At 39.8% G+C, this 13908-nt stretch overlaps 1 protein-coding gene across 1 annotated transcript; it reads right to left on the minus strand.

The window, feature by feature from the left end:
• Positions 1-1125: 1125 nt before the first annotated feature.
• Positions 1126-11565, minus strand: naalad2 (N-acetylated alpha-linked acidic dipeptidase 2). Its single transcript, XM_069147900.1, has 20 exons — positions 11281-11565; positions 10483-10594; positions 9654-9840; positions 7895-7996; positions 7684-7809; positions 7342-7422; positions 7071-7176; positions 6890-6983; positions 6620-6715; positions 5836-5921; positions 5465-5584; positions 5229-5311; positions 5098-5161; positions 4917-4984; positions 4689-4780; positions 4188-4278; positions 3554-3818; positions 3372-3453; positions 3051-3143; positions 1126-1557 (listed from the first exon to the last, which is right to left on the minus strand). The coding sequence occupies exons 1-20, from the start codon at positions 11360-11362 to the stop codon at positions 1368-1370; spliced, it is 2220 nt and encodes a 739-aa protein (XP_069004001.1). The 5' UTR covers positions 11363-11565; the 3' UTR covers positions 1126-1367.
• Positions 11566-13908: the final 2343 nt, after the last annotated feature.

Consider the following 13908-nt stretch of genomic DNA (forward strand, 5'->3'; position numbering starts at 1 on the left):
CAATAATCACATACAAGGCAACACATTTAAAACCAAAACAATATTAAAATAAATGAAAAAAGGTTTTTGGTGAAGATAGATAACTGAACCAAACTGAACCTTATGAAAATCAAACGAGGTCAAATATAACATTCTACAATAAAGTAAAATGAGGATTTATTTAAAAACAAGAAAAACACTCAAATCAGGAGAAGCTCATGATTAAAGAAACCAGAATGCCTGTATTTGGTAATATTTGTACTCTGGCGCCCTCCGGTGGTACTGTCAGAAAAGACAGTATACACCCGACAACTTTGTCATACACACTCTCATTTCTGGTCTTTTCTGACTGTCTTTAAGTTTTATTCCTCAAATTCTCAAATAACACAATATTCAAAAGAAAGAAAACAAAACTAAAGCTGCCCAAAAGAGAGTTACAACTTCTAAAAGAGACCACCTTAAAAGTAGAGGAGTGTGCCAGAAAACAGCAGGAGGAAACCAAACTATGTCTGTTGTTCCCCTCCAGAGTCACCACAGCAAATTTGACCTCTTGTCACTTTAACATTGTCTCCTCTGGCATCAGCTGTGTATCCCCGGTCCTTTATACATCTTCATACTGCTTAAATTTACAGGCATCTGAAGTATATGTACTCCATATTTCATCTTGCATTCAGAGGCTTTATCGTGAATCGATGCCACATTATTGCCTTTAAACATTTCCATGCTGTAAATCAAAGCGGATCTGATTCTCACTTTATCCCTTTCTTTATGCTATTGTCGTTTTTTAAGTCTTTGTTACACCCAAAATACAGTCAACACACCAATGGGTGATAATAACAGATTGTAACATTCAAATTGCTCAGCTTCATTTCCTCAAAAGTATTTCATCATTGTATACAGCTTTACCATGAAAGCTTGTTGTATATTTGTTGTGCACAAAACATGTTAGAAAAATATTTATCAGAAACATCAGCGATGATGTTTCTTATAGATATTTTTCTGATAAATGCAACTTGCACCATTAGTCTCTATTACCACTACATGACTATATTAGTTATTTTCCCTGATGTAAAAAAACATGGACTGATTTTATTTGGGCCTTTAGCTAATAACTATTTATAACAAAAGTCCAGCAACAAGACAACATTAAAAACATAAATTACATCTTTATTGTAGCCACTCAGCAAAACACAAACCTGAAAGATGAAAAAGTAAAAGGGCATTGTTTTGTAGCTTCTGGAGATGTGATGAAGACTGTCACAGTGTTGGAAAAATAACCAGATGAGAAGCAGTATTCGCTCTCCGATATGTGTGTGGGTTTCCAGTAGTGGATCTGGTCTCGTCACATGCTAAAACACAACTGTCACATCGCATCGCTGTAGACTGCTTCATGCAGGTGGTGTCAGGGTCATGGCAGCAGCGTGCACGGTGAACGCTGCTATGCTGATTTGACGCCTGACTTCCTCCCAGGCCTTCTCTGGGTCAGTTGAGTTCTCGATGTCAAACAATGCGTCGTAGATTCCAGGGAAAGACTCCCCTGCATATTTATTATGGCTGCTGGGAGCAAAAATCACATGCCTGATACGGAAGAGGAGAGATGAGACGAAGGGGAGTGTTAGTTTAAGGAACGCAGCGCAGGTACATGAAATATTTGTGCGGTAATTTGAAATCAAGATAGATAGGTGAGAAAACGGACAAAATAAAACTGTCACACATGCAACACCAAAAGATTATGCCGTATCACATATGCCGCTCAGATCAAAACATCAGCATTCGTGTGTCTCTGCAGACTGTTTTGGAGTCAAAGCAATATGGCCAAACTTATGATGTCGCCTGGTCAAAACCCAAATGCAGCCACTTAATTGTAATCACAATATAATTGCATGCTTTTATAAATAGTTATAATGAGAGCAGTCCGAAAAATTGAGAAAACAAAACATGCAGAAAGGGCTAGAAAAAACTGCTAAAATGTATCAGATGAAAACAACAGAGTGAATTTAGTAGTTGCTTTTTATTGTGTAATACATATGAGAGGAATGAGAAATTGAATACGGGAACGTAAACTTGTTTCGTATTGTGGCAAAATATATAAAATTTGGGCAAAATAAAATCCTCTTTCTTGGTGTAAAGCACACACATACAGTAATGTTATTGAAACATGATACAGCATGGGATCAGCAGAACGCACACGTTCAAAGACAAGTTTTTTTCTTCACCCCTCATATGACGTACGAGTCCATCTGCCTAATGATTAAAAAAAAAGAACTCGACTGTGCTTTAATTAAAAGTGGGTGAGAGAAATAACAGGCAGAGTGATCATCCTGTAAAGCCCAGTGAAGCACTTTATCTAACACGGTGCTGTACAAGTAAAGTTGGCTTTGATTGGAACAGAAAAAAGAAAGTTGTCCTGCAGGTTTTGCAACATAGAGCGTTCTTTAAAGGTCTTATTCAACAGACCCTTTTTAAAGAAGACATTTAGAAAGCTTGTTCATGGTAAGAAAAGCAATATTATTGGAAACACCAAATGTCAGAGCCGATTAAGGCTTTTCATTCATTATTTCTGAGCTGTTATAATTAACAAGATAGAACTCAGAGATGTGTTTCTCAGTGAACTACTGGGTAAATAAAAGTAAAACAAAGAAAAGAATCCCTTGGGTTGAAGAATTCACAGCCAGGAAGCATCGAGTGAAGAGGTTTCTCCAAGTAGTTTCATTTTAAGCGGCTACAAGTGCAAAAGGTTGCCTGCTACTGTATGAAATAGAGCTTCCACATGTAAAATATGTGTGTGTGTGTGTGTGTGTGTGTATTACCATAAATTGTGAGAATGTTGCAAAGCTACAGATGTAGGTGTAAATGCATGTAGAAAAAAGTGTTTATAAATTAAACTGTAGTGAATCCAAAGAAGCCGAGTTTAATCTTAGTGACCAAAACAAGTCAGCTGCAGCCTGCTCTGCTAAAAAAGTGGTCAGCGTGCTCAAACGTCTCACTGGGTGTTTAGATTTGTGTAAAAAAATGTCAAACGAACGGCGTGTGTGTGTGTGTGTGTGTGTGTGTGTAGGTGTAAGACTAACCTGTAGAAAGGTCTGCCAGGTAAACCCAGAGGGTCTATGAAGGCTCTCTCCATGTACATGAGCTGATCATTCATGACACGTACCTGAAGAGGACTGATGCACACAAAGACACACACATTGCATGCCAACACATTTCAACATTTGTTTATACATCTAAAACATCCGATGTAATTCTCCTCGGGTCTATTTAGGTTTTGTCTGGCCGTTCTTGGGAAACCTTTGGACTGGGTATCTTTTTTTTTTTTTTTTAATCTAAACTAATGCATGCACGTTAGATTTTCGGTTGGTCTATTTTGAAAGCAAAATTAAACACGGTCTTACTCTGCTCTGTTTAGAGTCTGAAGGCGCTCATGGAAATCCCTGGCTGCAACAGTGAAGTTCTGCACTGCTGAAAACAAGGAATCTAGAAAAAGAAAAGTAAGTAGTGTGCACCACATACAAGCTGGCAGTACTTTTATAATGTTTTGGTCATTATTGACAATGAGAAATAATGATCAGCTCACCAAACGACACCTCATACATCTCCATCTCCTCTGGGTTCCTCTGTGCCAGCTGTGCGATGCTCTGTGCGTACTTCCTCAGTGAGTCTGCATACTGGTTAGCATCCAGAGGGAGCAGCTGGGAATCGGCCAATAGGAAGATGAGCCCGCCTCTCACCTGGGCCACCGCCCGGAGCCTCCTGAAGGAGGGGTCGTAAAACTTCTCCACGATCTCGAAGGTTTCGTACACACTGTGATAGACTGGGTAGCTACTGTATCGCTCTGTTTTCTGAACAGAAACACACACGGGGAGAATATTTGACCGAGTCCATGGATGCTCACAGTAACCTCTACCACGAACAGACTTTCCTCATCCTCTGCTCTTATTTTAACTCAAGCTGCAGGGAAATCATTTTGAGAACTTTGTCCCCAATTACACAAGCCACCACCCCCACTTTACTTGTTTTCATCCAAAATTGTTTCCAAACTGTGGCACAGTACAAATACAATGAAATGATTTATGAGTATACGGATAAAATGGACGTCACACAGATGACACACTGTTTATGCCCAGGCTAATATTATGAATACATGTACAACAGCAATGCACACAATGCAAAAACAATGCTGATTAATCTGGACATGCTGCCTGGCTCACCTTGTTCTTGGTGTATCTTGCTCTGCCTGCAGCAATTCCCAAACGGATAAAATAGGCCTCAAAATCACTGCCTGACCCGAGTTTACTGATCCTGCAGAACATAAAAGTGGAAGACAGACAAACTTAGTTTAATTCATTTCTTTATTGTTTAGCTGATTAGGTAAGAATGACAAAAAAAATAAAAATAAAAAATTACATTTAAACAAGTGTTAAACTCCACACATGGCCACTTTAAGACACGCTGGTAGAGTTGAGGCTTTTTTTTTTTTTTTTTTTTTTTTTTAAAAGTTTGTATACATCTTCCAAAGTTTGTCTCAACTGCAAAATTTTCTGTCAGTTGAATTGAAGAATTAGAAATCGTCGGCTGTCATTTATTTCGGCAGTATGTTTTGTCCTATACTTACTTTTTTTGAAGCACGGCTCTCATAACCGCTTAAGTGTTGTTGTGTTTGTAAATGATTGTGTCTCTGTTGTGAGTTAACTGATCGCGAGGCTTTATACCTGGGTGCGTCTCGGTCATTTGTCCAGTTGTCCCTCTTATGCCAGCTCTCATACAGAGAACCTCCCTCCTCTCCTTCTTCTGGACTGGCTATCTACATAAAAACAGCAAGAAACACGTGTGGACAAAGTGGGAAGACAGACAGGAGGACAGGATCAGAGAATGCATGAAAGACAGAAGCTATTTATCCATGTCAGTTTTAGATATGGTGAGTGTTTGAAGCGGCTCACCTGCTTGGTGAGGTCGTACACCAAAGTGTGCAGGGAGGGCGTGCAGTCAACCCTCAGTGTGTACATCCCTGCCATTTAAAACACATGTACACACACAAATACCGAATTAAAACCAACCTAAAGGCAAATTATTAGCATTTTATATATTTTATATTTTATTGAGAATATTAAACATGCTCACCCTCTATGGCAGAGTCTGCATTGATGTATGCCACAGCTCTCTCCTGCAGCAGCTTGGCATTATCCTGTTGAGAAGGATAATGTGTGGTCAGTGTGTGTGTGTGTGTGTGTGTGTGTGTGTGTGTGTGGTACCTCTGCCCATTCTGTTGATCCCAGCAGTCCAAACTCCTCTGCATCCCAACTGGCAAAGATTATAGTCCTCCTCGGCCTCCAGCCTGCACACACACACACACACACGCACACACACACACACACACACACACACACACACACACACACACACACACACACACACACACATACACACAAACACACACTGAGTACATTGACACCATAATTGACTTATTCACTCACTTGCAAAATGGTACCTTTACTGAGAAGCTTCCCAGCGCTCCTGACAGTTTCGTGGACCACTGCAGCTCCAGACATGGGATCAATTCCTCCAAACACCCAGGCGTCGCGGTGTCCTCCCAGAATCACATACCTGTCTACACAAACCCACAAGGAAAGAGGAGTTAGAGAGACACAGGTTTCCTCATTTCAGACAGTCATAGAGATTTAAGTGGGTCTCTAAAGATGGACAGAAACAAAGCCTTATTTGTACACCTGCATGAAGACGTCCATTTTTATTCTTCCCTATCACACTTACTGTCTATGTCTTATGGGTGTTACTTGAGTTTTACATGTGTGTGTAAAATGTTGCAGAATGAAGCGTTACAAGTAAGTTGGTCTTTTCTACCTGGCTCCAGAGCTCCTCTAATCCTTCCAATGACGTTGTAGATCCTGGTTACCTGGTTATTAGTGCGGATGCTCATGCGCACCTTCCTGAGACAGATTGAGAAATGAATGATACACATCGAGAACAGAATGAGATACAAACACATGTGAAGAGCAGAGCTTGGGAATCTGAAATGTTATCAGATTCACAAAATTGTTTTGTTTTATGTTGCCCAGCAGTCTCAGAAACAATTTCAACATACTGCAGTTAATTTGAGTAATAGAGAAAGAAGAGGGCATGCAGGGAATAGAGAGGAAGCACTCGCGCACTGCAGCATACAAGTTCTTTACAAAGTGTTTCCACCTCAAAGATTCTGCTTTGAAGAAAAATACTTGTTTTTGGGAGGGTTGCACTGAAAAATACAAAAATAGTCGCTACTGTTCAAAAGCACCAAAGGACGGCCTTATTGTTTGTTGTTTATGGGTACACAGTGCGTCTTATTTGTGCGGTGTTATGTGTGAATGTGTATGTACGTCTGTCACACACAGAGGACGCACAAGGGCCTCCATTGTGCATCAGTTGGCTACTTGCCACATGGGTCATACAATCTGAAGAGCAACAACAAGAGCATCAAAAGGGGAGAGACAATTTAAACACTAAAGCACAGAGAGAAGAGGCAGAGGAGAGATTATCAGCAGGAGGATTTATTTTGTAAAAAGACGAAGGAGAATCGTATTATCACGCGGTGAAGTGGACACAGTCACTCTGACACTGCTTAGGCTGAAAGCTTTAGAAAATCACTTACTGGCTCTTGAAGTCATCCGTAAAGCCTGGACCAATCCTGTAGGAGATGTTCAGGGCACCTTTCCAATTGTTGGGAGGAATCGGTCCTCCCATGTTCCTGTTGAACGGTGAATAATTCACATATTCTGCATTTCATTTAATGACTCCAATAACATTTTTAGATTCTTGACCTAAATTCCAAATTAAAGAGAACGTTTTTAAAATAGCACGAAACGCTCTGCATGAAACTATCTTAAGAAAAAAAAAATGAATAAAGACGAGACAGTCGTACTTCAGCAGCTGAACTGCATCATGGAAGCCAATTGGATGCACAGGGATCTTTGGAAGTCCCACTCCATCCTCCTGGCTGGATCTGAAGGTGTACTCTGTTAGAGAGGACACCGGACTATGTTATATACAACGCACACATATGGTATATAAACTCATACAGGCTCTAGGACATACATACACACCTTTAGCGGGGTACCCCGGTGTGAGCGGGTCTCCTGCTCCATTCAGGTTGAGAACATTTCCTCTCTGAGCCCCTCCACCGGGCAGGTTCCAGCCATCAGGATACGGCTGAACACATTTAAAAAATTTCAGGATTCAAACCACGTTGTATAAATCCTTGAATTTTCCAGTTTTTCCAATCATGATGTGGCTGTAGTCAAAGAATTAAATCCAATGTATTGTTTTTTTTTTTATTATTTTTTAGATTCTGTCAAAGCTTGTTGAAACTACTACCTGCACTCCAGCAGCCCAGTAATCTGCTGGGTCGGAGAACATAATGATCCCCTTTGCTCCGGCTAATATGGCGTTCTTCACCTGGCACACAGACAGCATGTAAGAGAGAAGCGGGTCATTTTAATACTGTGCAAAATGATCTCTGTCTGTGTGGACATGTTTGAGTCATGACAAACAGTCACATAGTCACGTGCATAAAATCCTGAATGTGTCATGAATAAATCATTACAGCGGTTAATCTTCTCTTTCCAGTATCAAGTCCAAATAAGTAATTTTTCCTTTATTCCAATGCCTCTGAAGGGCACAGATGGCATTTTAAGTTAGGATCAAGACTTTTCCGACCTTGTTGCCTCTGAATATTTTCCCATATCTGACAATAACAATCTTCCCGATCACATTGATGGCCATGTCCCTCTCTAACTGGAAAAAGTCCTCTGTGCGACCGTAGTTCACGTACACCAAATCCCCCTGGGGAGAGAGACGTAAGGAAGACACATCTTAGCTGCATGGTTCATTGTTGTGTGTTTGTGTCTGTGCGTGTTTGTGTGTTTACCTCGGGCTGTCCTTTGGGAGAGAAAGCACTGTATGGAGGCACGATGTCGGAAACATCTTCATAGCCCTGTGGAACCGGCTCAGCCAAGGAAGTATTAAAAATCTGAAGAAGCAAAGACAAAGGCCAGACTCAATGATATGACCCTTTACTCTTTAGTAAATGATGCTTTAAAATCTGTTAAGTATATGATAAATAAGTAGTAGTGGAATACATTTACTAAAATTTCACATAATTGTGCTTTATTTGAATATGATCTGTTTGTGATGCTTTGCACTTTTGACTCCACTATAGCTACTTAAAACTTTATAAATGAACATTTGGTATACAACGCATATTTACAAAAACATAACAGAATATGATGCTTTGTTTTAGGTCAAACTACCCAGAACCCATATTTAGTCAGTTACTCAATTGATAGAAATACATTAAGAGACTATTTTGATCATCTTTTATTTTTCAAAATGCCAAACATTTCCTGCTTGCAGCTTATCAAATGAGAAGATTAGCCTCTTTCTCTTGCGCTTTTCCTCAGTTTAGTTTAGTTACTTCTAATCCAATACAGATCAAACATTAAGGGCTCCTCTGCTGGATCTGGGCAGCTGTGACGGGCACCTCTCACTGTTTTCAAACAGACCAAGGTGATTGTTGAAGAGCAGAACCAACAGATTGATGCATAATGAAAATTTGTTGCAGCCAGTTACAAGATAGTTAAAAAAATAAAATAAAGACAGTAAAATTCTGCCTGAACATTAATGCATGAGTAATACTAACCAAATATTAATAATAGTAATAATGATAACTAATGATGAAACAGCCACACTCTGTAATTTTAACTTTGGATACTTTCTATTTGCTGCCCGACCTGATGATCGAGTATAGACCAGTGTTCTGTTCACTCAACGGTCATCAGCTTTAATGTATTACTGAATAAACCCAAATGTAAATCCTGATTGTGTTGCGGTTTCATAATGCATGGTAGCGTGCTGAAATATCCCCCATACAGTAAACATTTTTTATCCTTTTCTCTTCAGTGCTGTATCATTATCTCCGGTCCAAGACGCACTCAGGTGTTTATCTTACAACATGGCCATAAAAGGACCTTGGACTTGAACAAGCTGTCATGCAGTTTTGTGGTGAAGACTAGCAGACGGCTGGTGGAGAGGAGGCCTGGAGTGGTATGTGACTGTGGTTTCTATTTGATCCCCACGTGTTAGCTGCTACTCTGTTATCTCCCCAAACACACTACTGAGAAGTGGTCAGGGGGTTCACATTGAATTAATGTTATTGTTCAAATGCGTGAGAAAATCACCATCCTTTGAAATGTTCGTCCCCATGGGGGGTACGTGTGGAGAATGGAGAATGGAGTATTTCATCAGAGCGATTGAAGTGGTAAAAAAAAGAAAAAGGTTCGAGTCACAAAATGTTTGGAAATCTCTGCACTAAAAATAAGTCCCACATTTATTTCTCAACATGAGCCCAAGACATGCAACTGGTCATTTTAAACACGGGTAGTGTGTGTGTAATAACTCTCCACAGGGTATGACTACCTACCTAATGCTGTAATAGATAGCAACAAAAACTAGTGACAGCACTACACCAGAAAAAAGTACAGGTGTTTACAAGACATCTACTTATGAAAAGGTTGAGCTCATGTGTGGCCGAGACATGAGATGCTCGCTGTTTTTATTTTTGGTTTGACATGTAAATTTAACTGTGTGTGTGCATATAGATTTTTTTTTTTACACATCATGGACTGTACCTCGTTGCCAAGGTCATCCACTATCGAGATGTAATTGGGTTGTGATTTGTTGGGATAGGACAACAGGACGTCGTAGGGCACCGTCTCCACTGAGTCTAATCCAAACTCCTGCCACTCTGTCTTGATCTGCTCGGCATATTTCAAGTTCTGCTCTGTTCCAGCCAGGTGGGGGAGGCGTGTCAATTTCCTGCGGAGAGGATGTTAGCGGTCACAGTGATGAAGGTAGCAGCAGTACCTGCAGAATTTAAATGCGCTCTTGTGGCCACAGAGCACTCAAGTTTGAATAGCAGGGGGAAATGAATAAATACAATTTTTTTTTAAGTAGGAAACAGTACATGTATGCAAAGTTGTGTACTTGAACACAGCATGATCCATATTTCTTATTCCTCGCTCTCTATTGTGTATCACCATATTCGCACTCTTCACTGACACAATATGATGTTTACAATCCACTTGAGAGATGTGGTTATGGGTCAAATTCAGCCTGATATATTTGGTGTCTTTGGAAATGTTAGGATCTCCACTAGAATTCAAATTAACTATTGCAGGTTTGAACAAATGTTGGCTTCCAGCACAGCATGATTTGAGTATCAGTATTTTAGCATGCTGTCTAGAATTTCTGTGCAAGTGAAAACTTATAATCACCACAGTCTGAATCCATCTTAGTGAGACTATTGCAATTATCAATATATTAATCTGGTGCAAAAATGATGCACATTAAAATGGATGACTCCCTAGTAAAATCCAATCTATACCATCATTACATTTTTGTCTTGTATTAATGGACAGGACAGGTTTTGAGTGTTGACAATGATTTATTTATTTTTACCTGAGATGCTCTCTGATCTGGTCTGCCTGTATTTCATCCAGGAACTCCTTCAGATACTGGCTGGAAGCTTTGTGGTTTTCAGTGTTTAAGTGTGTGGGCTTTGCAAACCACCCTACAACACAAACACACACACGCACACACACACACACACACACACACACACACACACACACACACACACACACACACACACACACACTCACACACACACACACACACACACACACACACACACACACACACACACACACACAGTGCAGAGAAACAGTAATTCAGTTTACAGAGTCAGTCTTCTTGAGAAGAGTCTTCCACATACATGTATTTCTTTATTAGTTGTTTAAAATGATTCAAGTCAGACACAAACAGCAGGGAGAAACATACAGACTTCACTGACACTTGCTGCCCAGTTGTGTTAGCTCTGAACAGAAGCTTGGCAATATTCTATTACAAAGATAGTTGTGGTTATAGACAGCAAGTGTTAACCTGTCGTGAGCACTAAGATGTGAAATGTGTCAGAGTAGTGACAAACTACAGCTCACACTCACATCATCACAGCACCGTCAAGAGTAGCACTGAGCAGATTTATAGCTCATAAAAGTCCTTTTAAAGAACCTAACAGAAAAAAACAATGTTTATCTCCATATGTGATGTATTTTTTCAAGCCATTTCAGTAGCAGCCTACAGTCTCATGTATACATTTGTCATGGTCAACAATGCCATTATTTTTACAGTCATAATACTGTTAAGGGAATTTTCTTGAAAAACAAACAGCAGAGAGAGTTTTTGTGGTGTTCTTACCTATGATGAATCCCAGCAAGAACAACGCTGTCACAACCACAATCCACCAGATCCACCGAAATAGCCTGCTCTCCTTCCTCATTTTAAAAGCTGTGAGTCCCGGAGACTTCCACACACCGAAGGCGACCGAGTCTGCACAGCACGCTCGCAGAGAGATAGGGAGTAATTTGTTTAAGTAGAGCAGAGTAAGGGAATGGCAGAGTGAGATGGAGAGAGAGGGAGGAGGGGTAAGTGACAGTCGGTGGCTAAAAGAGGTAGTGAAAGAAAAGTTGGAGAGGAATACAAAGAGGGAGCCAGTCATTAGTGCTGTGCTGTGTCAGTGGACCGATTGCTGTCTTGTGCACCTTGGCCGTTCCAGTGCTGAGTCAGTATTACACAACATGAGACTAGATGGCCGCTCTGAAGACTGTTTTCATGAAAGCTTGGAGTTACAATTCAGTGCAGAAGGAAGTCAAGAGTTAAGAGTGAGTGAAACGAGATAGTTGTTACACTATATCTCTTCAGCTCATGCAGTGACTTTAGTCTAAAAGTCTAGAGTTAAACAAGTTGCCCCAGTTTGACAAAGCAGAGCTGTTTCAGAGAACAGGGTGAGGTTTACAGTTACAAAAATAAATGAAAATAATGAAAATATGCACGGTATGGATCAAATTTACAGGCAAAATAAGGTAGAAACTCAAAGAAATAAATGTAGAAAAGCATATTAGTCTGTATAGGGAGTTAGATACTGAATGGTTTGATGAGGATGAAAATGGTGAGAGTCATATGATTTAGTCACAGAGCAAATGTCAACTGAACTGAACATATTGGACATTTTTCATAAGCGCTCTCTATAACCACCATCAAAACATCATGAGGAAATGTCTGTTGTAAAAGTACTCTGTTTACTAAAATATAGCTTCATTTAAAAGGAAATTATTATTGTAGAAGCTCTGTAGAAGAATTATAACTGTAGAAAAAAATGTGAGAGGTTAATCCTAATAAAGTATACTGACTTAATCAAAATGATGGGATGTTCAGGTAAACTTAGTAAAACATTTGATATAATGAGTCAGAATTTTGACTTAGTAAGTCAATTTTTTTTTTTAGAAAGTCAAAGTCCTGACTCACTATCTTTTATTTTGACTTATTCTGAATATTTGTTTTCATCATGCATAACTTTTCATCTCCTTTACGTGTTCCTTCCATCATAGCTCCAGCCTACATAAAGTTTACATGTAAGGCAAGTCAGTCAACAAAACCTCTTAACAACCAACAAAACAAACAGTTCAGACAGTAAATTATGTTTCAGTTATGAACTCAAGGCGTGAGTGATTCAGTTAATTAAAGTTTAATCACTTTCAGTTGTTCCAGTTCAGAGATCATTTCATGTTGAACTACTGGTGTAGTAAACTGCTATAGAAAGTCAGGCATGTTTTCCCACACTATAAGACGAGCAGGCCTCGGTTGTGCTTGACCCCTCCTGCTCTGTGAACAGCTGGGTGGTGTGGAGGATGGCTCTTTCATGTGATGGGCTGAAGCGTGAAGTGGGGAGGTGTCTCTGCTCTCAGGAATGTGGGGAGGACACAGGCCACAGTTTTGCCTAGGCCTCAACACGTTGTTTATCTGGAAAACAAATTTAATTAAACCAGCAGCCTTCATGTGGTGTGGGGAGGTTGATTTTTTATTTAATTTTAACTGTTGTTTGTGTTCCCAAGTCCTCCTAAAACTAATACTAGAAATTCACACGTACACAATTACATGACCCTAAGATAACAACAGGTTTATTCTCCATGGTGTTTGAAGTCACATCATGTGTATATGTGCATTCAGCTGTAACACTGTATAACAGCCTCTTTTGCTGGATCCATTCAGCCTTTGGCACCCAAAAAATTAACAAAAAAATAAACACTTGTCCATAAATTGGACAAATTCTTCACTGGCCTGACTTTGTATATGACAGCATGGTCATATCGAAGCTGGAAACTGTTGGATTTGGAAGTGCACTTAAATTCATTAAGCGATGCACTCTGAGATCCTTTTAGTGAATATCTGGGTTTGTTGTTGTTGTTGTTGTTGTTGTTGTTGTTGTTGTTGTTGTTTTGCTGATACAAATCACATGAAACGATCAAAAGCTCAGAAACAGCTTCTAAATTCACTTGAAAGTGAGATAGTTCTGTCAAATATTGACAATTGCTGATATTGATAATTATTCTAATTCTAATTATTGTTCGAAATGAACCATATAACTGCGTAAAACATGATTGAACATTGTAGTGCCATTATCTCCCATTGTTGTAACTGAGTGGCTCATCCCCAATCATCATCAATGATCAAACAATCCCAGATGCAGGCGTCCACTTACTTTTGGTCATATAGTGTTCCAGACGTCTTCACTTATTTGACATGCATCACTAAAAAGTTTAACTTATTTGTTTAATCTATCTCCAGGATATAGGCCTACATCTGTTTGCCCTGTCCTTTGTTTCCAGTTTATCAGGTCCGATATTGATCTGCTCACATTCAACCCTTACCTGCAGTCTTGTCTAGAAGACAGAGGGTGGCGCTGTCAACCCGGAGAGATGGTGTTGCAGTTGCTGCACACACGTCCAAAACGTGAAGCGCTTCAACTTGCAAAGACTTCTTTTACCT

Source organism: Embiotoca jacksoni, unplaced genomic scaffold, assembly GCF_022577435.1.
Source record: "Embiotoca jacksoni isolate LCO1_2020_lvr unplaced genomic scaffold, fEmbJac1.0.p SCAF_14, whole genome shotgun sequence".
Taxonomy (NCBI): domain Eukaryota; kingdom Metazoa; phylum Chordata; class Actinopteri; family Embiotocidae; genus Embiotoca; species Embiotoca jacksoni.

Excerpts from the sequence above, each read along its gene's own strand:
- naalad2 (XM_069147900.1), bottom strand. The coding sequence starts at position 11,362 with ATGAGGAAGGAGAGCAGGCTATTTCGGTGGATCTGGTGGATTGTGGTT. Across the intron at positions 7,423-7,683 it reads AAATATTCAGAGGCAACAAG|GTGAAGAACGCCATATTAGC; the intron begins GTCGGAAAAGTC and ends TCTGTGTGCCAG. Across the intron at positions 5,922-6,619 it reads ACGGATGACTTCAAGAGCCA|GAAGGTGCGCATGAGCATCC; the intron begins GTAAGTGATTTT and ends AATCTGTCTCAG.